The following is a 27,597-nucleotide window of genomic DNA, read 5'->3' as shown; positions in this document are numbered from 1 at the left end:
TTGATCAAACTTATATGCATATATACATGTTCATTTTTTACTTCAAATTCACCCTTATCTTTTTAACGTAATAATTTCGACATTAACCTAGTGTCGAAGAAAGCTTTTACTTTTGAAAAAATTTAAGTCTCATATTTACGTAACTTTGCAGTAACATTGTGCTCTTTTTTTAAATTATGAATTTATTTCAATATAATAACTTATCCTGCTCTTTTAGTTAAGGCATTAGCAATTTATTTAAAAAAAGCCCAGACATTTACCCCAAGTATAGCTTGGTAAGTTGGTGATCCTCTCCCTGACATCTGAAAGAGAAGTCGCCATAAACACTTAAAACAGGAGAATAAATAAGGGGCTCCTGCCATCATAATAAGAGCCCATATCCATTGTACATTCGTCTCTTCGTGTGTATATTTCAGCGTTCCATTAAGCGTTTTCAAATTATTTAGTGGCGGCGAAGAATCCTTTCTCGGGTAAATATTTGCGGTTACTATAACTAGGCAAATTTTACTGATCACCGCTGTTCCAAGAGTGAAGAAAAATAACAAAAAGCAAACAACTAGCTTTGTTATTACAAAAATTTTATCCCAGAATTTTATATCTGAACTAGAAATGTTTTCTTTCGTTGACGATGTGAACTTGTCCCATGATTTTTGTTCCTTCTTTCCCTTGTTTCTGAAAAAGAAATGATAAAAATAATCATCATCTTCATCACTAAGATGCTTTTTGATATATTTTTAACGTTTTTGGTGGAAGTGCAAAGGTGTATGTATAAATTATTATTCACTCATAACTAGCAATGGAGAAAGATCAAAAGTATGTTTTAAAAGAAGTTTTGAAAGAAGTATATTTATTCTAGTCTTACATTGCGGTATAACTCTTGAACTGCTCTTCAGTTGGAGATCTACTTCCTGTTTGATTCAGAGTGGCTTCACTATCTTTATATTTTATTAAAAGTACCTGCATGTATAGTGTAAAGTTCCGTGGTGTAAAGTTTTAAAAAATTGGCATATAAGCTTGCTAAACTGCTATACTTACTGTATTGGTGGCATGGGGGCTGCGTTTTCCTTTAAATCGTCAAAGGCAACGTTAAAATTTTTACCGCCATTTGCAACGGCGCCATTCCCCAGTTTAGTTTTCTGCAATGATTCGCTGTCATTGATGCTGCAAATCAATATTGATCAATAATGATAATAATAATAATAATAATGAAAATGATTATGAAGATGATGGTCATAATAAAAATAATAATGATGATGATGATGATGATGATTATTATTATTATTAATTATTATTATTATTATTATTATTATTATTATTATTATTATTATTATTATTATTATTATTATTATTATTATTATTATAATGATAATGAATGATTATGATAATGATAATGATGGTAATGATAGTTATAATAATAATAATAATAATAATAATAATAATAATAATAATAATGATAATGGTTATGATAATAACAAGAAGGTATAGAGGATATTTGTTTAGTTCAGTGTAAGATCGGAATATATTTCACCGAGTCAGCACCAAAAGGTATATTTCACGAGTGGCGCAGCCACGAGTGAAATATGAACTTTTGGTGTTCACAAGGTGAAATATATTTCGATCTTACACTAAACTAAACAAATTTTCTTTTTATCATATGCTTAGTAACGTTTTAAAAATACAATAAACCTAATACTGAATGAAAAGCGCGCCAAATAATAATACAACGTGACGTCATTTACGACGTCACGTCATTAAGTTGGTACCCAGTACTGTGCACGCTGGTATGTCACTGAAACAACGTAAGGGGCTTAAATTCAAAACAGTGAGATTATCAAAGTGGTAATTTCACTGTTTCAAGCAGTGAAATTACCAATTTTATATCACTGATATATTTCTATAAACCACCGAAAAGCATGTAATAAAATGTGATAACTGTATAAGTGCACGTGCGCAACTGTGTTGCAGATTTTAAACACTAAATGTAATAGACACTGATGCTCTTTTATAATTTAGTTCATTTTATATTGTATCATGAATGTTTTTTATCATCAATTATTGAGCCCTTCACCGTATTAAAGTCAATCTTTTGAAATATATTACTAATTAAACTCAACATGATATGTGAAAAAGTGAAGATAATTATATAATGAAATGTTCATTCTTGGTATTAGAGGTTTCAACACTAAAATTTATGAATTTGCAGACGACAAACTGGCAAGATTGGTTTTGTTCTTAAGCTAAAAAAGTTAAGCTAGTAAACCTTCTTGACTCCGGTGTTTGTAAATCAGTCTCCACGTCAGACTCCCCAGAGCTCATGTCACTTCCGCTGTTGCACGCGAGATCTTGAGAGATGTCGTCATCGTCGTCATCGTCTTTCACGTAAGCCGGATTTGTGTGACCTAAATATGCAGTCGCATTTTTTAAAATATATAATTTAGAAGGATACATTATTTCACACAGAGTTGCTAGCAAGGAACTTCGAATTGTTTATTTTTAGCAACTTTTGTTGCACAAGAGTATTTTCCACTGTGACGTCATTATATCATTAGATACCAATATGGCGGCTGATTAACATGCCCATTAGGTTCCGTAATCCTTCAAATTTACATGGAATTTTGTACTAGACATTTGTTTACGTACCATGTTGAATAATAATACTAGTTGAAAGTTTTACTCTTACTACAAATAATTCGTTTTAATATTTATTCAAATGAGATAAGAAAGGACTTCAATAAACTTGCATTAGGTTGCTTCCGACTGTGTATAAATTGTGTTAATGTCATGTATGTAAATATGTCCTTGTATGTGACAAATAAAATATGTTTAAATAAAATTATAAGATAAGAATGGACATTAAACAACAATATGTTAGAAATTACAATATGTATTGTTAAAAGCAAAAACATTTGCTGCATATACTTATGTCTTACTCTTCCAGTCTTAAGATGGCTGCAAAATTAAAGGGCATATATAATTTTTTCACTTATGTTTAATAACAGAGGCCTTTTTATAAAGTCCTCTTCCCAAAAGAAATTTTTTAAAAATCATGCAGTTCTCAACTAAGTGAAAATTAATCACTGCATAATACTACTAACACTCTTACACTTATCTTTTCATTTGGACCATTTGCCAAAAAAATTTTTTGGCTGGGCGAGGGGTGGAATTTGGAATTTCTCCGCAGAAAGCGATGAAGCTGCCCAAATTTATACCAAAGACATTTAAGTTTGATAATCTTAGTATCAAGTGGCGTAAACAGTTTATTGCTTATAAAAACTTAAGACGAAATGAGTACTTAAGTAGTAGAAATAAAACAATACCTAGAGAATTTCTCTTCAATGATTGAAACATTGCAGGTTGTCCTCCTTTAGGAAAGAACTTCTTTTTAGATTCACGATCAGCCATCCCTAATTCAGTCGTCTGAAATAAAATGTAAACAAATCTTGTATACGTATAATAAAAAATTTTGATTATGCAAGAAAAAATATCTTTCATATGTTTGCGGTTCGGATCGGAATATCCGTCCCTCGGGAACCCGCCCATGGTCGGTAACTCGGCAAGCCTCGTTACCGCCCAATGGGCGGGTCCCCTCGGGACGGATATTCCGATCCGAACCGCAACATATGACAGATATTATGTCCAAAGTTTATTGCCCGTTGCATATATGCAAAATATCTACCGATTCTTTTATTTTTGTTTGTTTGCTATTATATGTTTGTTGTTGTTATTATTTGTTTGATTTATTACTATTGGTGTTTATTTTGTGTTGTTTTGTGTTGTTTTTCTTTCTTTTTAGGGGTCTGTTTGTTGGGTTAATATTATCTATCATTATTTTTGTTTTTTATATTTACTTTTTTTGGAGGAGGGGGAATGGTACCTTTTCATATTTCAAGACTTCATGAATCAGACATATTTTATATGCGAAAAACACACTTGTCTCACAATTTTTTATGATCATAATAAAGAAAAGCAGATGCATTAGAAAATGATTCGGGCTTTATTTGGTATTTAAACTCGCGACCACCAGTTTATAAGCGAATATTACAACGCCCAAGACAACTGAGTCAAGAGAATAGATTTCATGATGGGGCTGCCGGAGGTAGGTGTGCACTCAACCGCAACACTTGATAGAAGTGACGAATTTCTCCTTTTTAACTTCACTCTTCGTCGGCGTCAAGGTCTAATTTCTCAGAAAGTACTAAAGCTATTCGCTTCAAACTTCTTATACATGTTTATTGTCAAAAGTGAACACAATTCTAAATGATAATCCTGAAACTATTTTCCCTTTTTCTATGTTGCTTTTATCTTACTTTCTGGCTTATAGAAAAGTGGAGCGCGCTGTCTGCGGGCTGGTCTTGTTTATCAATCGGTAAGTACTACTAATATCTTAATGATATATTGTATATACTTTACATTTAAATTAGAAAAAAAAACTTCAATGATCACTTGCCGACATTCGGCGCTTTCTGCTATTATAATATCCAGAGATGAAAAGAACATATGCCATTTTTTGTCAAATAACATGGCCTTACATTACAGACCCCCTGGATTCGTTAAACATTCGTTTATATAATTTAACGTAAAAGATAATTTATAAATGTAATAAGAAGTGCAGAATGATTTGTTTGTAGCTTATTAAGACGGTAGAGTGCAATTTATAACAGCTTTTAGATATTACGCCATGGCAAAATATAAACAACTTCATTTTTCGATTCTAAACACAACAATCACATCTCAAGTATGTGTTTCACATTGATATATAAATACTTTCATTCTCCCTATTTTCGCAAATGTTTGACAGGATGAAGTATTTATATCTAAAATGTCGAACGTTTTCTTGAATTACTTAACGTTATTGCCATTTTGCTATAGAGAACACGTGCGTTACTTGCATAATTACATAGACCCCGAACAATGATAGAAAAATAAGCTTTTTAAATCTGAAACATTTAAATTATTATCAAAATTCGAAATTTAGCATAACGCGGGAAATTTAAGCCCGACACAAAAATAGCAACTTAGCAGAAGAACCCAGCATTTCATATATATTATATTGATAAGAGGGTGCCTAAAATAAATTTCCCGATATTTAACATCCACTTATTGATGTGGTTAGATCTAGATATGGTGACTGATTTGGAACACTTTTGTGCGTCGTGTTGTCGCTGGCGACAGCAAGACAAAGCGCCAAATGGCGCGTTGCCGCACTGACGTCCTGTCGCTAACGAAGCACAGCAAACGGCGGGTTGTCGTGCGGCGTGATGTCGCGATGTCACATTTTTGCTCGGTTCAAATCGACGAATTGTTTATTTGTATATATATAAGCCAAGCGACATCGCCACAACGCGCCGTTTGGCGTGCTTCACTAGCGACAGGACGACACGGCGACTGTGCGACAACGCGCTGTTTGGCGCGTTTTGCTAGTGACAAGACTACATGACGCAAAGGCGATAACGATATAGGTTGTGTTGTTGCTGTCGACAACGCAACGATCAAAGTGTGCCAAATCAGCCACCATATCTAAATATTTAAAAAAAATGTTTCCACTCAAGTAGCCATAATCGGATTTCGAAACAAAAAATACATTGCATTTTTCATAAACTGATAAGTAGGCGGTAAATGACAAAAATATCTTATCTTTAATCTAAAGGATTAAGCAGTAAATATCAATGTCAAATTATATTTGAGATATGAAATTATATCCAAAATGATGAATAAAGTTTATGCTCAAAACACGACCGGTGTCGCGTAATAATCACACGGGCGTGGGCAGTTTCACGGTTTTAACATGTTCTACAAAAAAAAAAATCTGCGACTTTTTTTTAACAATAATTTTAAAATTATAGAAACCTTTAGCAGAGAAACCCATTTCTATGTTTCCATGACAGTTTACTGACAATATTTACTTTCTTAGAAATAGGACATGCCTATATGCGACAAAATGAGTATATTCGCCATTTTTTATAGCAACCGTAGGGCATTGGTTGCTCATGTTAAATTTAAAAACACAAACACACATTGCATTTGAATATGTTAGTTATAAAAGGCATGCCAGGACACCAACACATGTCTGTTATTTTAGTTTCAGGCTTCAAATTATTCTGCAGTGAATATAGGAGCACAGTTTTGTCAGTGCAAAAATCGCTATCTTTATGCAGGATTAAGATGTTGCATGAAAATCAATTCACATGTAAGTCTTGTGCTTAATTGATAAGAAAAATCAATATTATCGATTGTTTTTAAAAATCCAAAGATTACAATACACAGTGCAGAAGATTATTGTCGATATTTTCATTTTATTATATACCTATAAATTTTCTCCCTAAAATACACGCCAATATTGAAGCGCAAATACGTTTCATCGGATAGAAATGTTCGTATTATGTTAGTGACAAATACGGTACCATATATGGAAGTGACGGACTATTATTGACGCTGGTTCCGAACTTAGCTTTGTATAACGTTGCATTTGGAAACGGGAACCAAAATTATTAAAGGCGTGGCCGGTTTTCAAGAATTACGTTTTCATCCGTCAGTCATGAATTTATTTCTTGACAACTACATTTCATTTACTGAATAAACCGAAAAGGTATATAATAAAAGGAAAATTATGTTGTGGTAGCTTTCTGAGACTATGTATTTTTCTACTCGCATCGTTGGAAAATTGATATCTCGCTCGACCTTCGGTCTCGCGAGATATCAATTTTCCACCGCTGCTCGTAGCAAAATACAAAGCCACAGAAAGCTACTACAACATAATATTCCGTATGGATCAACTGTAAAATGCCAATATCTTACCAAAATGACAATAAGTTTTTTTTCTAAAGTTTCATAAACATGCTATTTTAAGTTCGATTTTATCCAGTTAATATAAAATATTTAATCTATGAGGATAAACCATGGGGGAATATTGAGTTTTTAAATATGTTTCTGATTTTGATCCTGGTGAACACTGGGCCTGACGTCATTGGGCTAGAGATCTCCCTCAATCAGTAAATTTAAGCTGAAAATTTGGTCGGTGTGAACTTAAAAATTTAAACAAATTGTATAAAATCTCGACTTTGACTTTATTTATTAAAGTATCTGTACATGTAACCTTACATATTTTACTTCTCTTGATAAAAATATGGACCTTGTTTCAGATTAAATAATAGTGGGGATTTGTACATGTATATGTTATAATAGCAACCACTTGACTTTGAGACTTTTGACTTTGCAGTGATAATTATATCAAATGCCTACGGTGTCGTATCGTAACATTGGATAACGCGGCTGTGAACTACAGTATTCTGTAGGACCTATTTACATGTTCGAATTTGAATGAAAAGTTTTGACACGCAAAAGCTTTTTTGAGTTGTGGTCTATCACCGCTAGAGAAATGAAAACATCTTGAAAGTACGTTGACAAAAATCCGAAAGAACGATGATGAAAATGTTAAAGTACGGTGATGAAAATGTGCAAGTAATAAGGTTATGTGACAAAAATACAAAAAAAACACGTGAATCACGATCATGAAAATTTTAAAGTAATTTTGGTGCTTTGGCGAAAATACAATACAAAAAAACGTGAACACACGATGAGTGAAATACGATGTTTTTTTTTTGTGTTTTTTGTTGTTTTTTTTCGTCATCGCTACCTCACGTTGAAGTCATTGAAATTGAGTCGATACTATATAACATTTTGGCCTATTCTTTATCGTTCTTTCGAGATTGTACGTTTTAAATTGTTATATTAACATGGTAAGAACCTGACATAATTCCGTAGTGCACATGATATCATTTTGGTATACAGGTTATTTGGTAATATATGTCAGGACTTTTATCTATTGCAAGTTTATACTTGCAACTGTATTGCGTGACACGAGCATGTTTAAACGTTTTTAAGCGTGATATATGTCTATAGTTATAAAATAATAAAAAGATATATTAACACATATTGGAAGGGAGAAATAGTGGATAGAGCCGCGACCCAGTTTTATCTATGACTGGGGTTCTCTCGCGTATTTGATATAAAAATGCCAGCAGCCACTTTATACAAGACGTGCGCTTTTTTTAATTTATTCGTTTTTATTCGTTTGTTTTTAAGTTTCGTGAAAGAAGTGAAAATTCAGTCTTTTTTTTTTAAAGATGTTCTACTACGGATGTTTCAGACAATTTCTAACTTAACCTAAACATATAAACAGCTCACAGGCAGAAAGGAATAGCTCGCAGGCAATAAAACCCAGTTTTTTTTCTGTGTTAAGTTCAAACATACCTCAGGTGGTCATCTTTACTCACCCTCCCCCTAACCGGCCTCGTCAAACATTAATTGCGGACAACTCTTTTAGCTGTTTACCTTATAATTAACATGTGTTTTCATGATTAATTGAAAAGTGATTAACATGATATTCAGGTGTAAAAACGTTATGGACTTAAAGATAATGTATATGCATGGGTGGTGATACTTTTTTAATTTTGTGTTATAGAGTCGGCTGCCTTATAATTAAATGTACGTGTAACCGTTTTGACACGTTTCGACTCACATGAAAAACCCCCACGCCTATGGACATCAACAGGACAAGATAAAATTATCAAAGCATCTTCACTGCGTACACAAAAAAACTAATGTTTTTCTTACCCTTTATAATTGCACTAGCTATTCTTCCCGAAAAGTCCGTAGCGTTTTAATTCCAACTATCTTGTTTTGTCTCAAACATATCTTTCACTTTTAAGAAGAACAGAAAAGAAGTCATATCTCACTCCAGATGGCATTTAAAAGCGTACTTTCAGTTTGATTTATGTCTTAAAAACTAAAACCCTTTTTTTTAATTTACAACGTGTTTGTGGTATGATAAATTTCCATATGCAATCTAACCCATATTTTTTAAAAAATGAAGTCAACGGTACGGTATGTTATCGTACAGTGAGCTGAACGACAGTGTGAGAGCATGTGAGGCCTGCTCTCCACTTTTATATAATTGATAAGATAACACGCCATTATCTTTAAAACTTTTTTTTTTGCTTTAGTCATGCCCGTCCCATTTGCTTCTAGGAAAGGAAAGTTAAAAATGACATTTTCATATTTGATGATACATGCATACCAAAAACACCGTATGAGGTTTGGTCTGTCAAATAAGAAACTCTTTTATTAGTCTTAAATCTTCCCCCTACCTTTCGTCCAATAACACGACCTCAATTTGAAAAACTTTGTCATTCTATTTCGCATAAACTGTCTTTAGTAATACTTATCTAACCGATCGTCTATCTGCAAAAAAAGCAAAAGAAAAAAAAGCGCGTGCATACGAAAAGTAGCAAATTGATTAAGTTAGTTTGATGATAATATGAAGAAAAAAAGCCGAAGTCGATCTTACGTCTATCATATTGAGCTGTGTAAATCGTCATTTTCGACGCGAAGGAAAAAATGACGTCATCAATGACGACTTACTTATAAAAACATAACTTCCGTTTTATAAAGAAATGATACTCTGCTATAATTATAAAGGAGGCTTCTTTTTATAATAAGGAACCTGATTTCTTTTGCCTATCTCTTAGCAACAAATGTCCCACATTGCACCGAGGGGCGGGTTTAGAATAGATTGGTGCATAATGCATGTATACCGCGTTTCTGGACATTTTTTTAGTTGGCTTCTATCGCCGTTAGTGTCAAAAATCACCTTGTCAACATGACCAAAATGTATTTGCCTTCTTGAGAATAAATATCTCTAAGTTCCACATTCTTTAATTCTATTTTCTTATGTTCACAGATAAATATATTAAGACACAAATGGAAAAAATAACATAAAAAAACTCATAACAAAAGTTGTTTTTTTAAACACTGGAGTGAAACCGAAAGAGCGTTATTTCTTTGACACATATGTAATGCAATTCCACTTAAATAACAAGTGCAAATGACTTTGCTTTATGAAAAAGTCTTACTTGCCCGCAATTTCGTTCAATATCTAAAAGTTTTCTTTAAGTCATTGTTACTCTATAATTAATATGATTAACATCGTTTAGAAAAAAGAATGCCCTACTCTGTTCAGAAAAAAAACCTCCAACAACGATTTAAATCAGACCCTTACATAAATGAAGGATGTTAAAAACTAGTATGCATCGACAAATTGCAAATATTTCATAGACTGCATATTTAGCTAAATCATTATAGATATGATAACCGTTTATCATATTTATCATTCTTTTCGTGTAATTGATAACCATATCTGAAAATAAACAAATTGCTTTTAATCGACATGTTTAAATTAGATCGACAGCATGTCAAACAGATACCATTTTATATCATCTGTCATTTCCACCAAAACTTTTCGGCCCATTCCGCCAATTTTCGGCGATTGACCTCGAACACAATAGTTAGAACGGACACGGTAAACCGGTCTAAACTACACATGAAAACAAATGTAATTTCTGGTATTTGTTTGGATGAGTTTTTTTCTTTGAGTCCACTGAATGAAGGTAATTTATTATATTAAAACATATTTTAGTTTAATTCTAATTATCATATTATTAAAGAATTAAAGAAGTTAAACCTATGGTAGCTGATTTGGAACACTTTTGTGCGTCGTATTGTTGCTACCGACAGCACGACAAAGCGCCAAACTGCGCGTTGTCGCACTGCCGTCTTGTCGTCCTGTCGCTAAAGATGCACGCCAAACGGCGCGTTATCGTGCGGCGTGTTGTTGCGTTGTCGCATTGTGCTTCGCTAGCGACAGGACGACAAATTGACAGTGCGACAAAGAGCCGTTAAGCGGGTTTCGTAAGCGACAAGACGAAAAGGCGATAACGATATAGGTTATGTTGTCGCTATTGATAACGCAAGGCGCACATTGTAGCAAATCAGCCAACATTAAAAACTGTAGGATTTAACTCAATACAGGATTGGAGCAGTACCTCTAGACGCTTGCAGAAATCATGATCACAAAATAGACAAATATCGTTTTTTTCGCCGAATTTTACATTTTTCCTTGATTATCGTACTTGATTCGATGTGAAAAGATAAATTAGACCTGTTAAAGTTCATTCCGTTGGATAAAAAGACAAGATTTTAGCATTTTATCATTCAAGCGCCTTGTCCGGTATATACCGGAATACGGTATTTAGTGTGGTGCTCCAATCCTTTTTTTAGTCACAGCCAAAACTGTATACCCGTTTACGACCCTACGTATATAACACTGTCTGTCTTCGTGTAAAACGTGTACAACGGAAGTCACGTGATAGAACTACTTTAAATCGGTATAATCTCAGAGATGATACTCAATTTTTGACGAGGTGCTTCTTATGATAAAACACATTTGTTTTGTTTTAATTTGTTTTGTTTTACGGCACACCAACAGAATTCAGGTCATATGGCGGCGGAACAGGAAATATGATTTTGGCTAACCTCGTGTGTTACAAACTTAAAGCAACATAAGGTGTCAAAACCACCTCACCTGCTGAGGCTAAGAGATGCAAAGACTCCACTGACGATCACACAGGGATAAACCGTTGCCGCAGTTCTGATGCCTCAAACCTTAAAGGCAACCCCTCAGCCACAAAGGATACTGGCTCCTCCGCCCATGAGCAAAAACATAAAAAAAACATCTAACTTTATTAGCGACTTGACGGCGTTATTTAGAAATTAGAAAGTGTAAACTCTAAATAAAAACCGGGTAGTTCCGGTCGTATTCATATGAAAGTAAAAATATAGCTTAATCAATCGATACCAGAGCGAGTCACTTATATGGGTGTCTGGAAGGGAATTAAAGCAAACAAACGCATGAACCACACCATTCCTTTTTTAGAAAAAAAATCCCAAAAGAATGCCCACAACAAAATATTGAAACAGCAGTAGTACGTGCAAGCTACAGTCCACGTCCCCATAGCACCGGCTTAAGTAGAATTCAATATTTAGTAAACATGCCTTTGGAAACGTTTGTAAAAAAGGAGTTTACATTTCAGGAACTCCCGATGACATTAATAACTAAATTGAAGAAGAAAAAACTCGACTTATCGAATCTTTTGATATCAAAATATGGCATACACTTTAAGATAAAGAACATTTTAAAATTGAACATTAATCATTTAAAATTAAAAAAAAAGAGATATAAAGCAGTGCCAACTTCCTGATTCGATCTGTGTTTGATTGGTGGGAATGTCAGTAAGAAATTAAAACGGGGGATTTTTTTTCCAAATATTTGAATCAACGGGATCGATATAGATAAAACGTCTGACAGATATGATTGTGAACTTTCATCAACCAGGAAGTGCTGTTGTCTGCATTACATAATGTGCTCCTATCCTTGTGTACATAATGCAGCAGATAAAAAATCAAATTGAAAAATAAAATACAGCGCAACACTTGTGTGTTCAACTTAACTGATAACGTTTTATCAAAGTTAAGAACGACTTTAGATTTATTGGACTGATTTTGATTTATTGGACTGATAACTGGGTATTTGCGGTTTTCGCTACCGATTGTCCAATAATCGCTAATTCCATGTTAAGCTAACATCAAAATCAAAGTTCCAAATGATAAAATTCAATAAAATATTCAATAAGTGACAAAGTCTACTTTTTTACGTAACCGCATTGCCACAGCATTGTCATGGGACTACTTTAGGCATGCGCAATATTACCTTCCGTTCACGACCGGATATTGCCGATATCACGCATGTAAAAATCAAAATAAATTTTATTATAACAACGTTTGCATGTATCAATGGGTATATTCTTTGAATGACAAATAGAATCAGTAACTAGAATCATAGTAGATGGGGGTGGAAAGTGGGGGGTACGTGTGTTATTGCTTTTGTTTTTGCTAGAATAATGGCATAACAATATTATGCGAATTAATGATAAAATGTCGCCAAATATATAGCAAAATATTCAATATTCCTTGATTAAACAATTTGATGGCCGTTCCATTGCTAAAAAAAGCATCATCGGGCAAAAGTTCGAAAAGAAAAACAAACGACAAATTGCTTAAAAATGTCACTTCAATCAAATAACGTATTCTCTTCGCATAGTTTGAAAAATGTACATAAACGTTCAAAAGAAATGCTTGTAACATTATGTATTTTCAATAAACATAGTTACTATATGTAGTAACATTCATTTTTTTCTATCTCTTAAAATGCTTCAATCAAAATGCTCATAAGAATGATATATGAGTATATAGATGAAATAAAATGCGTGCGTTAAATAATTACTCATTTTTCTGTTGATACCTTAAATATGCTTGTTTTTTGTTGTTGTTTTTTTAATCTGTTTTATAATATTAATAATAATATAGTTTCAGTACAATAAATAACAGTTTCGTGTTGTTTAAAAAACATTTTTTGTTTATACAAAAGTTTTTGAATATTCAAATTTATACATGTATATTGTAATAGTAACATAGACCTTTTTTACAACTACATGTATAAAAATTGACTGGATGTAGTATTTTCTTGCGCATGCGCAATCTGCGTAGAGCAAAAGAACTTCGCCCTACATAAAAATGCAGCAGAAAGTTCATAAACAGTTCCGAGTAAGTTAAAGGTAAACAGTATGAAATTATAAAAAAAGTTTTTTTACAAATACACAAAAGATGCCTTTATAGCTGTGATACTGTGGCCAAGATTGCCATAAAGAGACATTACAGAACAAATGATATTTTAAGAATCCCCATTGCGATCACGAACTTGACATTTGAAATTACTCTTGTAAAAATGTGGAAATATATTTATTACTAAGAATAGAGGTCAACTTAATTGTTGTTGAAATGGTTCATATAAAAAACTCAAGAGATTTATATCACATATGAAATCGAGGTTAATTAATGCAACATCCGTTTCTATGGAGATTTCGAATCGCAAAAAAATCTTTATGTAAATATCTTAACCGGCTTGATTAAAATATATCGAATATGTGTCTCGTATTTCACGTCACGTGACTTAGATACCGAATTGTCAGACATGTAACATGTTTAATCTTATCTTAAAGTGCATTATCCATTTTTTTTAAAGATAAATCTTTATTTTAATTGTATATTTACATATCATTTGTATCCAACCTGTAACCGCCTATATGTAGTTTAGGCAATAAATGTGAATGGACTTTTATTTCATATTTGCAAAACAATAGAATCTATTTAAGATTTTTTTTTCTTTCCCTTGCCTTCTGTGTAGATAGAAAGAGCACCGAAACACGAGGCTATCTGATTTGTACTATAAATCAGATTGCCGAGTGTTTTGGTGTTCTTTCTCTTTTGTATCATAGTCAAACATAAAAGCACGTTCCCTGTTGTCACAATATGAAACCCCGGCAAAAATGAACCAATGAACGAACATCTGCATATGACATTTCTGTCGCTTTCCCTTTCTCTGCCGTCACAATATGTAAACCCCAGCAAAAATGAGCCATTCTAACACGACCCGCACTTTTCCCTATTGAACATAGAAGAACAGAAAGTGTGTGTTATATGCAACAGATGCACAGTTTGACGTTCTATATTTAGACATGTGACGTAATCATTATACACGTGACGTTACCACTAAAAATCCGACGCGCTGAAAATAAGTACGGAAACAAATCAGGCGCAAATTTGCTTAACTATCAAGTACGGCAATATTTGTTGATGTCGTGTTAGAATCGAAATAATATATCCAAATCAGTGATTTTATCGCTTGATAACATCACTGTTTGTCGTTCGGATGCGCATCATTATATCACTCGGGCTACGCCCTCGTGCTAGAATTCCTCGAATCCGAACTCCAAACAGTGATGTTATTGAGCGATAAAATCACTGTTTGGGATATATTATTTCTTAAATCAATGGGCATGCTCTGGAGTGCGGGTAACTAATACCCGCACTCCAGTTAACGCACTGTGCATGTATATGTATACGATTTAACCCTGACTCATTTTCAACAGAAAGGTCCCCGAACTATGATACAATTGCTTGTTGTTGTTTCTGATGTTGTTTTTGTTGTTGTTGTTGTTGTTGTTGTATTTTGCAATTGTGCATGTTTTCTAAGGCATTGAAACGTAAATTAAAAAAAAATCGGTCAGCAATTGTTAATACCATTCAAACTAGAAAATACGTATAACCAATCATTTTTTATTGTTCTTTCTTACCTAAAATTAAACTGTTTTAAATGCCAACTACTAGTATTATGTGTGCGTTATGTTACTTCTATCTAATTGATAGTCATTCTAGATCTATTGTAATTTATTGCATCAGGGAAGACATGTTGAAATGTTGAGAAAACTTATGGGTCAACCCTTTTGCCAAATATGTTATCGAAGAACTGACTTGAAATAGGACTTTCAAAAATAAAAATAGCAAATATCCGTCCTCATTTATGTTTCACATTCCAGTTCCTGATTTATTACGAATAACTGCACCAAATATGCATTTATAACTGTATTTTGTCTTTTGATTGGCTGACATTAAAATTTATTGCGTAATATATTTAAAAGGATTTATGTAAAGTTTTACAATATGCCATAAATCGGACAGAAATAATACATATACCAACGCCCTACTCGTGATCAAAATGCACGCAAATACTTCTCTTCATTATATACTAATGAAAAAAAAAATTGAAAAATATTGATAAAATGAAATGCATATTTTCATTCACCGAATTTTCACTTATTTTTTCACTGCAGTGAAACATATTTTCCGTATTTTCACTGTCTTGCCGGACTACTTTCTTCTAAATTCAGCCAATATTCGATATCAAAACAAAACAAGAAATCACGAAGTTCTATTTTGAACATATAATGGCATTCCTTGATTTGATCTTGCTGGAAACGCATGGTGGTGGTGTGACATGGGTTCGAGTCTTCACCAGGGACACAGACATACATGCCTATCCTCATATGATGTGATTTGTAGTTTTCACTCAGTATAACGGCAGTTAGCCACATTGAATTTACCAGACTGGCAGACTGGCAGACTGTCAAGCAGTTTACCAGTACTAGCTGCCTTCACTTTCGCGAGTAACTGATAACTTCTGTCATGGCAGAGCAGAGGTACAGTGCAAAAGACCGTAGAAAGGATTTCATGATCAATCACAACGAAAGTGCCCTGGTTTCATATGCTTTATATATATATATATATGTATAATTTATTTCTGCGCATGCGTGTAAGTAATGCTAATATTGCTTATTAAAATCACTTCACTAATAAGTACAAATCAAGGATTTATAAAAACAGTAAATATTAATACTGTTAACTTATATAACATACATTGTTTGTTTTATACAATGATATATTTTGGCGATGATGATGCATTGCTATTCTTCTGACGTACGTGTCTAGCTATTGTCGGAAATGCAAACTTAACTAAAATTTATAACAAAAATTGCTATATAAATATAATAGAAAATTTATATATTATATTATAACCTATTGAACATATATCATTTTTACAAAATTCATCAAATTATTTTCCTTTAATATTAATGTTTGCTCCCGATGTCTGGCATTTTAAAGATGATATTGAATGTAGGCCAAAGTTTAGACGAGTATATTATACGTTACGTGATGTTCAAATGCTTCACAAATTTAGTCACGCAATGTCTATATCTTTTTATGTGAAAAAAAAATATTCCAAATGCAAACAATATTTTATATAAAGAATGATAGATAGAGAAAATATAGAAATTACTAGAGCCACGTAATGTGCTGGTTGTTTGTTTTTTATATTGTTGTGTTTTTTGTGTTTTTGTTGTTGTTTTTTTGTTGTTGTTGGTCTGTGTTGTTGTTATTTTTTATTGGTTGTTGTTTTCTCCTTATGTGACAAGAGCAGAGTGAATTTAAGTCTACTTTTATACTTGCACGTTCCATGCAAACAGCTTGAAACTGCCTTAATTAGATACTTTATTTAAGTGAAATTGAACAAAAGGCAGTATCTGGTGATGCTAAATGTCTTTTTAACAAGAGAAAGTGCGTAATAAAACTGTAACACACGCAAATTCCATGCATGAAAATGTAATTAATTTTGCATTTGTTAACGTTATCTAAAGATTGAAGTAAAATCGAACCATTTGATTGTTACTTGTCATATACATGTATAATGATGATAAACAGCGTTTGTGTTATCGCCTACCCCATAGCACATTAATTATCTTAATTTTTATTGGACTTAATTGGACTGGATCATATTTCATTCAAAACCATTCATCATTTTTAGAGAAATTGTAACAGTTAAGAACCCAAAATTGGTTTGATTTCATCGGCCGGCAAATGATATTGAACACAGTATTTTTCATTTTTATCATTTTACAAAAGCAAGCCGTCAAATTTTATATTTGAATCATTGAAATGTTTAATTTTTTCCAGAATGTTTTCTAGAAAGTACAACTTCTGTATAAAATATTTATTATAAAAGTATGCTTGCAAAATCAAGAATGGCATTTCTGTTCAGAACTTAAATCTGAAACATATTCAAAGATATATAAAAATTGCCTTCAAGACTTTGTACTATAACAGTTTGATTTCGATACATGTAGAATCTTGTTTTGCCGATGTTTATTAATTTGCATGAATTGTATCAGTATACTTTCTTGTTTTGAAACAAATGCTTGCTCCATCCCTCAAGGAAAAAAATAAACTCAAACTATCACGGAATCATGTAACTGAAGTAGTTCCAATATGTCGCTTTATTTTTAAGAGGTCTATATCAAAGCAAAATAGCCGAGGAGATCAGATTGGGTGGAGTAATGACAAAAAATCAATCCATTACTTCAGATAGATAATACATTTACAATGATAGTTGATATAGTTATATTGCGGGAATAAGGCCAGTGCCATTTTGGTAGAAGTATTGGTCGAGAACTTGGCTGGTCGAGCACAGGTACAAAAACTTGCAATTTGTTACAATAAAACTTACACTTAATAAAATAACAGACAGGACAAGTTACTGCAGGTAACCACCAATAATACAGATCACCTAAAACGTCATCCGCTGATATTTAACAGATCCAAAAATGTCGATTGTTTTTTCAGCTTAAAGTTCTCTGGAGCCTACTAAAGTGACACTGTACAAACATTTTGACATACAATGTATGTACCTTATTCACTCGTGAAAAAATAACAAATAGATCAAGTATAATGTCACTTAATTGCCTCCGTATTCTTGACATCTTATTTAAAGGCGCATTATGCCTCAGAAATCTATTTCTTTTTTTAATTCTTAAGAAATGTCAAACATGTGTTTTAAATCAATAATGTTTTACAAATGGATAACGAGAATGTTGAAATTTTCAACAACTGACGAAAGTTGCGCTGAATGCGCAGCAATATGTCTTAAAGTAGCAAAATATAAACATAGTAGTATTTTGACTTCCATACAAAATACTCACTCACTATGTTTATCTCCATTAAAAAAGTAAAAGGTAGTTCATCTATGTGACAAATGGGTAGTTTTTGAAAATTGTAACAAGATACCAAAAATAAAAATAATTAAGAAAAGTCTGAGGCTTAATGGTCCTTTAAAAATGTATAATTTTCACAACGGTGACCAATGTTTACATACCATGCCACTGTAGACGGTGGAAAGACGCGTTGTGTCACTTTCGACATTTGGGCTGTTAAAGTCGTACTTTTTGCCTTTGAAGTTCATTTCGTCGGAATCTACTTCGTCTTGTTTACCTCTGCAAAAAGAAGAAGCATTTTTTAATGAAAGATATATATCACATATATACGGTGGCATAAAGGGGCCATCAGAAATATTGTATCTACCACGTGCGCACGCAACGCGCAACATATTACGTGAGCACGCAAGAGCTATTACGTAATGATTGACCAACGTAGGGCTATCGCGTGCGCACGTGATAGATAAGATATTTCTGATTTCCCCTCTATGCCACCGATATGGTTCTAGTACAAATGTAAATCGGATCAAAGTAAGAAAACAAGAAGAACAACAAAAAAAGAAAAGGGAAATCAGACACACTTATTTGTCTTACAATATCACAGAGTACTACTTAAAGGCACATTATGTCCCAGAAATGATTTTATTTCAATTCATCGAAAGATTATTTTTTTTGCACTGTTATAATTTTCAGAATGTAACTAATTGGACAATTTCCTTTGATTGCATTTATGCTACTTTTATGACAAGTAATTTTATAATTTCAAATTCAGCTCTACTTTCCTTAGGTGATAAGACTCCTGCATGTTCTAAAACAATTATTTGAATGTTATAAAATTCATTCATAAGAAGGAAATATATATATCTTCATTTCTGAGTCATAATGTGCCTTTAAACAATGTCTTAAAGCTCTTCATGATAGAAAAAACAAAATCTATCAGAAAGAAGAATTCTGCTTTGCGCCTTCAGATTTTGAAATGATTATGTTACATATGCGCGTGCGTTGGTGTGCGGGCGCGTGCGTTTTGATGCGTGCGCTAGCGTGCGAGTGAATTTGTTAAATGGATATAGAAGAAAATCAAATAATGATTTGAACCTATTGTCTTTCTATCTATCATCAAGGTAATGCGTTTATAAGGTAATTTTGCTGTCTGCAAAGAAACGAGTTTTTGCAATATAATACTTGAGAGTCTCTTTCACCGCTGATAGAAATGAACTTATTGAAGCAATCCTATTACCGACTTGAAAATAAAATTGTATTAATTACTTTTATTTCAAGCAATAAGAAGCTTAAAGGAGCGCCAACGGGGTTAAAAAAGGCTTAAAGTAAACAATATTTTTACGTAGATCAAGCGAAGTACTTAAAATGGAGACAATCTGCAAAGGATAATTATTTATAGAAATATATCCAGAATTAAATTGAAAAATCGACAATTAGTGCTATTCTAAGCCCGATTAAAGTGAAAAACGTTACAAAGCTGTCATTCCTTGGGTCATTCTGCACAATACAAATAATTATTTTGGTCAAACGGGATGCGGGAATGATCTGAAAATTCGCGCACAAGTTATTCGTTCAGACGAATTATTTCAAGGCATGTCATGTCAAAATAAAATCCCAGAAAAAAGAGCATTCCTATCACAGAAGACGATGTCGCTTTTATATCCCCATACTTTATCTGAAATGGCATTCTTTTAATATTTTCAAAGAAACATATTTCTGATAAAGATGATATTTTGCGAGAGTATTCGATATGTTAGAAGATTGAAATGTAACGTTAAATATCATTCAAGGCTAACGTTTGTGTATTACACCATTTGTTAAAGAAAAAGAAATCAATTAAGATATAGAATTGTTCAAACCATTTGTTTGGATGCTCTTATTCTCTCTAAAAGTTTAATCTGAATTTTTTTGTTACAGAATGAACTTGAGCTTGAAAGCCATTAGTTCTTAAATCACATGGTAAAACGTTGATCATCTATTTTTATTGTTCTCTGCAAAATTCTCTGGAAATATGCTATTATAATACTAGGAAGTCAAAGACTTTATCCATGAAGCGGGCCCGGGCTTTGGCTTGCCCGGCTATAGAGACTACATGTGTATATCTAAAAGAAAATCAAATAAAAACAATTAAGAAATATATAGATTTCTATTTTAGTGAAATTTTCAGTGTCATGTTAGTTGTGCGCCGCCATTTTCAATGTAACTCAATGATAATAGGCGGAGTATTCCGTGAACGGGACAATCGCAACTTTTCGGCTTAATAATAATCGTCGGGGTGCTTCAAGTGAAAACGGAAGCTATGCATGAAATGCCGACTGACGCCTATAATACGGAAATAGTAAAGTAAAACATGAACGACTTCCCCTCTAATTTCAGATTATTTGTTCTTGAATTTCATTGTAAAAGTCGTTTAACCTGGAATTGCCTAATACCTACTTTATTCTAGAAAGATATGTGTTATAAAGTGAAATGTTCAAGAATAATTTTTGTTCTAGAATTACATTGTTAAAGTCAATTAGTCGAGAGTATGTACAATAAGTTTTATATTTATTATCTTAATATAGTTAATTGTTATACAATATCATTTGTTCTAGAAATATCTATTTGTAGAATAAATTTTGTTCCAGAATAAAAATGTATTCGCAACTTACCAGAAAGCACCTATTTTTTCTTGACATTAATCAAATCAGCATTATATACATGCATTGTCATTTTTTCACATTTTGCTCAGTTGTTTGAGCGAAATTTCCATGCAACTTTATACACAATTACCCCGTCCAAGTTGTCCTTGTCTAAACTTTCAGTTTCTTACACCATTTAAAAAAACAACTGACAAACCATCTTAAAGATAATATTTTAATTTACTTTTGTTTGGCCTTTTTTCTTCTCTTCCTTTAATCTTAAGATAGAATAAAACAAAATATCCGAGTAACCTAATAATTAGAATGTCAGAACAACTTGTCGCCACTTCAAACTATAGATTAAACATGGTTTCTATGTTAGAAAAAAGCGTAATATTATTTCATTTCATAGATAAGCCTAACTTAGTTTTTTGTGCGCAGACACTATCGTAAAGTTGTTTGTTTTTAGATTGATAACTTTGTACCTGTTATCAGCGCACACTTGCATTTCAAGTCCTTTTTTAGATAGTAAATATCATTTCAATATGCAGATTTATTGCAACGTTTATGAACAAAACAAAAAACACTCACTGCACAAGCATGTATAAAAATGATCGTAAAAATGATGAAATTAAAAAAAACACACACAAAACCACTAACACACTAAAACTAAAAAAAAAAAGCTTGGCGTGTCTTTTCATTGATTTCTTCGTTTTATTTCAGTTGATAAGCCATTTACTCTTTGAATAATACGATGTCCTTTTCGGACATATTGTATACATTTGCTGCTTGCTACAGTTTTGATTTATCTACTCTTGAAAATTGACATAAAATAAGAAAAGAAATTCACGTTCAGTGGCAGATTACTCAAAAAGTTGTTTTCATAATTGTGTTTCCTTTAAGATTCCCTCCGATAATCTTGCAAAGTTTAAGAAAAATGTTCTGCTCACCTAGGTTAGAGTTTTCTTCTTTTTCTATGTTTAAAAAATGAAGAAACTATAGGGAACACCTTAAAGCAGTCGCTTGTAATATGCAACCTGGACTTTTCTTTGAGAGCGCTTAGTTTAATATTCAAATTTATTTATTTATTTATTTATTTATTCATTTATTTACATTTATTTATTTATTTATTTATATATTGTTTTGGAAGCTATAAGCTTCATGAAACACACTTCTGAATCCGTTCCTGGAACCATTCAATACTATATAAGCAATGAGTGAAAAGTGTCTTGCTCACAGAAAAGAAGTATTGCTACTCCTACGCTGTCAAAAGTGTGTGTTTGATTGAGTTTTTTTTTTTTTTTTTTTTTTTTTCATTTTTTTTTCTTGTATTAGATCTATATAACAGATTGAATATTTCTCTTATCTATGTTCATATGTTTTCTAAAATCGAATGATCTGTCAAGTGATCTAAATAGAGATTTTAACTGTATTTGTTTTGTTGGCAGTTTCAAATTGATCATTTATATTGATAAGATTGTAAAAAAGTGCATAACATTCTCACGACTTCCTAGTTCTTACGTCGCACCGTCTGGAATTCGTTTTGAAAAATTGAATGTTTCTCTTATCTATGTTCCTATGTTTTCTAAAATCGAAGGATCTGTTAAGTGATCTAAATAAAGATCTTAACAGTATTTGTTTTGTTGGCAGTTTCAAATTGATCATTTATATTGATAAGACTGTGAAAGAGTGGATAACATTCTCACGACTTCCTAGTTCTTGCGTCGCACCGTCTGGAATTCGTTTTGAAGAATTTCCAAATTTATCTTTAAGTATCTCTTAAAGGTGCATTATGCCTCAGGAACGAAAAAACAACGTTCTGTCTTAAAAAGGGCCTGACATTTGTTTATAACGTTTAAATAATGGGTCTAGGGCATGTTAATTCCTTATCACCTAAAAAAAGTAATACCGAATGTAAAATTATTTATGATTTAAGTAGCAAAATGTAAACAAAGTAGTATTTAGACTTCCATACAAAAAAAAACTTAACTTCTTTAACCGTACTTATTACCAACATGCAAGAGCAGCAAGTCTGTTAAGGTAATTGGTCACTAAATAACTTTTTTGACACTATTACAGACTCCAAGAATTGAAAAGCCTTTATGAAATAAAAATAAAATCATTTCTGGGGCATAATGGGCCTTTAATATAATACTCATAAGAAAGACCGATAAACATCTGTCATAGTTTAAGTGTCACTTATTATTTTACTGCGCAGACTGCAGTGAGTTTCTGATACAGTCAAACATACGTTTAAAGACACCAGTGCATTGGCCTGATAAATATTGTGCTTGGAGTGTCTAAATTTTGCACACCGTTTCCATGTGTTGTGATAAAAAATTGTGGTTTACACTTTCCGGTTATGACGTATAAACAATATTTCTTTGAATTTTTAAACTAAAACAACGATCGATCACGACGATTTCCGTTGAGGCATTTAAAACAAATCGAAATATAGTCTTTATTTCTATTTTTGTTGTTGATATTGTTGTTGCTGTTCTATTTGATTATTAACCTTTTCCCTTATATAAGCGTGTTTCGACGGCTTTTTGCCCCCCCCCCCTTTTGAGGCCTCAAACAGTGAAAAAATGTCCTATTTAGACCCCAAACACTGTTTTTCGTTTGAGAAATGTTGTTAAAATAAGTGACCATTTTTTCGGCGCCGTCCCCCATCCAAATAATACATCAGGGGGTTGCCAGAAGGGGGATGTGCCCCCTTCTGTTTGGGGGGTTTGAAGGGGGCGGAGTCCCCCTCATCGCCAAGAAAATTTTGGACTTGTGAGAGGCTTAAAATGACCCCAGGTTGATCATAAAGTAACGTGTAACCAACGCCGCTGAAAAGCCTTTGACTCTATCTCAATCCATTGAGAAGTTGTAGCACTTTGAAATAAATTTTGATGGAAAAAATCGAGGCAAAATAGTGATTTTTGGCAATTTTGAGATGTCCCCTCGTTGCCATGGTAACAGGAAATTTAAGACTGAGCATGTCGTTACAAAGGCAATGGTCCAGTCAACATTTGTGCCAAGTTTGATTAGTATTGAAGCATTTTTTATAGTTTCATAGCAGTTTGAACTTGTAAGAGGAGGCTTTTCAGTTAAAATGGCCATTTTTCACGATATGCTCATGGGGGAAAGGGTTAAGGAACATCAAAATACCCCGAATATACAAAATTGAAAATGCTTATTAAATATCTAAAACAGAGAGTGGATAAAACAGCGTTCAACCTAGAACAAAATATTTAATTTCCATTTTCCAACTTGAAAAAGAAAGTATGAAAATTATTTTCTGCAAGGCACAGTTTTTGTCCGGAACAACAAGTCTTTTGCTGGCAATTTTTGTACTGTCCGTCATTATTCAAATCTCGGACTTCTTTTTTCATAACCAATATATTACTACGCGCCGTCTACTATTAATAAAACCAGGGAATACTTCTTGATTATAAATCTAGTTCTCCATGCCATTTTTGACAGTTATTACGTCTTGAACACCAATGTAACATTCAATGCCGCAATTACATTTTACCCGGGAAGTACTTGTTCATTAAAAAAAATAGGCACTTAACACCGCTGATAATCATAAAAGCTCCGTAGGTGACATAATCACTTAAATAACATTTAAATGATTTATTCAGAGCCAATCACAATTCATTGATAAAAGAATTCAATATTTCGGTCGCGTTGAATTATAAAATGCGCGAGAATTTTTTAGCTTCGTCATTAAATTTTTCACTGTGTTTGAACAATGATAAATGATGACATTATCATAAATATCACATGACCAACGTTTTTTTTTATCATTATTTTTTTTTTTAATTTCATTTTATTTTGCATCGATTGATTTGTTAGTTTAAACATTTATTTTAATTATTATAAGCTCCGTGACAAAAGCTTTGAGGACATCGCTGAGTTTTTTTGTTTTGTTTTGGGTTTTTTTGTTTGCTTTTATTATTATTATTTTTATTATTATTATTATTATTATTATTATTATTATTATTATTATTATTATTATTATTATTATTATTATTATTATTATTATTATTATTATTATTATTATTATTATTATCATAATTATAAATATAACTGGACTTTTAATACTTTTTCGATATGAATTTTTCATTTGATGAAAGTCTACACAAACAACATGTGAGCAAATTTCAGATCATTCGCATAATCAGTTTGTTCAGCATGATTACTCTACTTGTGAAAAATCATTCGGAACTGCCTCGGCTATTATCTTTAATAACCTCGGAAACAATACGGATTGAAAGTAGTTTCAGATGTAAACAGAAACAGTGATAATGAAAAAACGAATGTATATATTTGACATCTACTGTCTGTTCCGGTAGTATTGTGCATGAAAATATGTCTTACAACAATTTGTAATTTAAATATGCCCACTGATGTTCAATTTTAAACAAATCCGACTAAATGTCAACAGGTTGGTTTTTTGTACTTTCGGTTTCTACAGCCATAATAATAAATAATGTATTGTTTGCTTTTGCACCTATGAATTCACTTATTTTAGGTGGACTTTTACTACATATATTGGAAATAAACTTGTCAACAAATCCCAGCATTAAATTACTATTTGTTTACATATTTATTTTCTTAGCGTAGGTTAGACTGAAATACCGCATCCGTTCTGTGTATTTATACTATTGTGTTCGAGGTCCTTATCCGAAGACTGACGGAAAGGGCCGAGTAGTTGCGATTGGTGAAAAATGACCGAAAAATTATATAAAATGTGGCTAAAAATATCACAAAAATACGAAGTTTTACAAAGTACATTTCTTAATATTCGTTTGCATATCTTTCTGTTTTACGAGCTGCCATGTGTTCTATGTAAGGTTTTTATAATGTAAAAAAAAATCATATTTATTTATTTAGTTTTAAGACTTCAGTTGAGTTTCTTTAAGATCTACAGCGTACCCGTTTTTATACGGTGACAGGACGGATACGCAGAAGACAACGCCGTAAGGAAAGACCACCAATAATCGTGCCAGCAACCTGGCACGCTCGTATTCATTCATGAAGCACTCAGTTGCTTAACGTGAAGCATATGCTAATAAACCTATACATAATTTATTAATAAGTCAAGTATCAACATATAAAAAACTTATTTCGGTCAAAAACTACCTAGTAATTTCCAATAGGTGAAAAACTTCAGCACTTCGCCGCCATATTGCTGAAATGTTTGGTCACGTGATTACGAGATTGACCTTTACGGGTTCATCTGCACGAACTGTTAAGAAAATAATACATCGAGCTTTTGACTCTTTTTTTTCAAAAATCAATAATGGCGACTTTCTGACTTTTATGAAGTCAAATAAAGAGACAAAAAAATGTAATGACGTTCCAATATAATGTTTGTACTCTAAGCGGTTCGCGCGAATTACGACATACGGGTTCTCGTGTAATTTCCTAAGTGTCATGGCCGACATCGTTTTAATTGATGTATTGCTGTGAAATAGGCAATTTTAATGACAGTACATCTAATTTGATACTTTAAATGGTAAAGAATTATGTTAAAATAAATCTTTTCTCGAATAATGCGCATTTATCAATTGTGAAAAGAGAATTCGACAATTAAAACGAGGTTAAACGGATGTGTGTTATTCAGGTAAAGTTTCATGACGGGTCTGATCCTAAACTTCTCATATGCCAAACAGACGAAAGAAAAATAAAGTTTCCTTTTAAAAGGAAAGGCTTGCACAGTTGTGTCTTCATCCCAACCCTTTAAAATTGTTTGTTTTTTTTTTTTGGTTTCAATTTATTATCACATTTTTTTTGAATTACGGTATTTGTATATCATAAAGGGTTTATTTAGTTTTGTTTTTTTTTTTGGAAAAACGAATATTTTTTGTCAAAACGATTTGAAATCTATTCTCTATTGTATAAAACTAATAAAGAAAATGATCAATCGTAAAAATACTAACGTGGAGATCTTCATACTGAAGGGAAACAAGTGTGCACATTTCATTTCCCCTTTTTCGCAGAGAAATCATTCGTTTGCTTTATAGACAAGTAAATGCACTAAAATACTTCGTTACGTGGTACCAATTAATAAGCATGTATCAACTATGTTACACGATCACAAATACGATGCGCTATCTGTAGATCAGCACGTGATACGCATGGGTTATTTTATGATTACCTCGTTCAGTAGATCTAAATATAACTCGATCATGCGTGATTTGGTAAGCAGGACCACCCTTTGAAGACGGAATACTACTACAGTCACCATTCTCTATTGTATAAAACTAATACAGACAAAAAACAATTATAAAAGAAACTAACTTTTGCGTCTTGAAAACCAATTGAAACGGAACAATTTCGTTTATAATTTATTATGGTTTAAACCGATAAATCAAGTAAAAATAGAAATCCTATTTATATCAACAAACTGGGATTACCGAAGTAACTAAAATAGCTTAGATTTCCGTAATATTACTTCGTCTGATTCCGCAGTATGACGGAATCGCCCGAATTGTCACGATTGCAATCGGAACTACATCGGCTATTATCATTAATCCGAAGAGTGACGGAAAAGGCCGAAAAGTTGCGATTGGCACGATTGCAGCTGTTTTCCCGTTCAATCATGCACTAACAATTGGACCACCTTACCGGAACAAGTTATTCAA

General features: G+C 32.6%; 1 protein-coding gene across 4 annotated transcripts in view; it reads right to left on the bottom strand.

Moving 5' to 3' along the window:
* Positions 1 to 27,597, bottom strand: part of LOC132742395 (chitin synthase chs-1-like) — a 67,518-nt gene that overhangs the window by 27,787 nt on the left and 12,134 nt on the right. For 2 of the 4 annotated variants that reach the window (XM_060730806.1, XM_060730807.1), the window contains exons 2-6: positions 18,497 to 18,614; positions 3,318 to 3,417; positions 2,261 to 2,399; positions 1,036 to 1,161; positions 261 to 672 (exon numbers count right to left, since the gene is read on the bottom strand). In XM_060730806.1, the coding sequence (XP_060586789.1) occupies positions 261 to 672; positions 1,036 to 1,161; positions 2,261 to 2,399; positions 3,318 to 3,417; positions 18,497 to 18,614 (895 nt within the window). Of the gene's footprint in view, positions 1 to 260; positions 673 to 1,035; positions 1,162 to 2,260; positions 2,400 to 3,317; positions 3,418 to 8,613; positions 8,895 to 18,496; positions 18,615 to 20,986; positions 21,321 to 27,597 lie in introns of those variants that run through there. The other 2 variants (XM_060730808.1, XM_060730809.1) reach the window with 2 other exon arrangements.

Source organism: Ruditapes philippinarum, unplaced genomic scaffold (genome assembly GCF_026571515.1).
Source record: "Ruditapes philippinarum isolate M1 unplaced genomic scaffold, ASM2657151v2 ctg1533_1_1_1_1, whole genome shotgun sequence".
Classification (NCBI taxonomy): Eukaryota; Metazoa; Mollusca; class Bivalvia; order Venerida; family Veneridae; genus Ruditapes; species Ruditapes philippinarum.
Note: the sequence above shows the minus strand (reverse complement) of the source record. Positions and strands in the feature narration are given on the sequence as shown.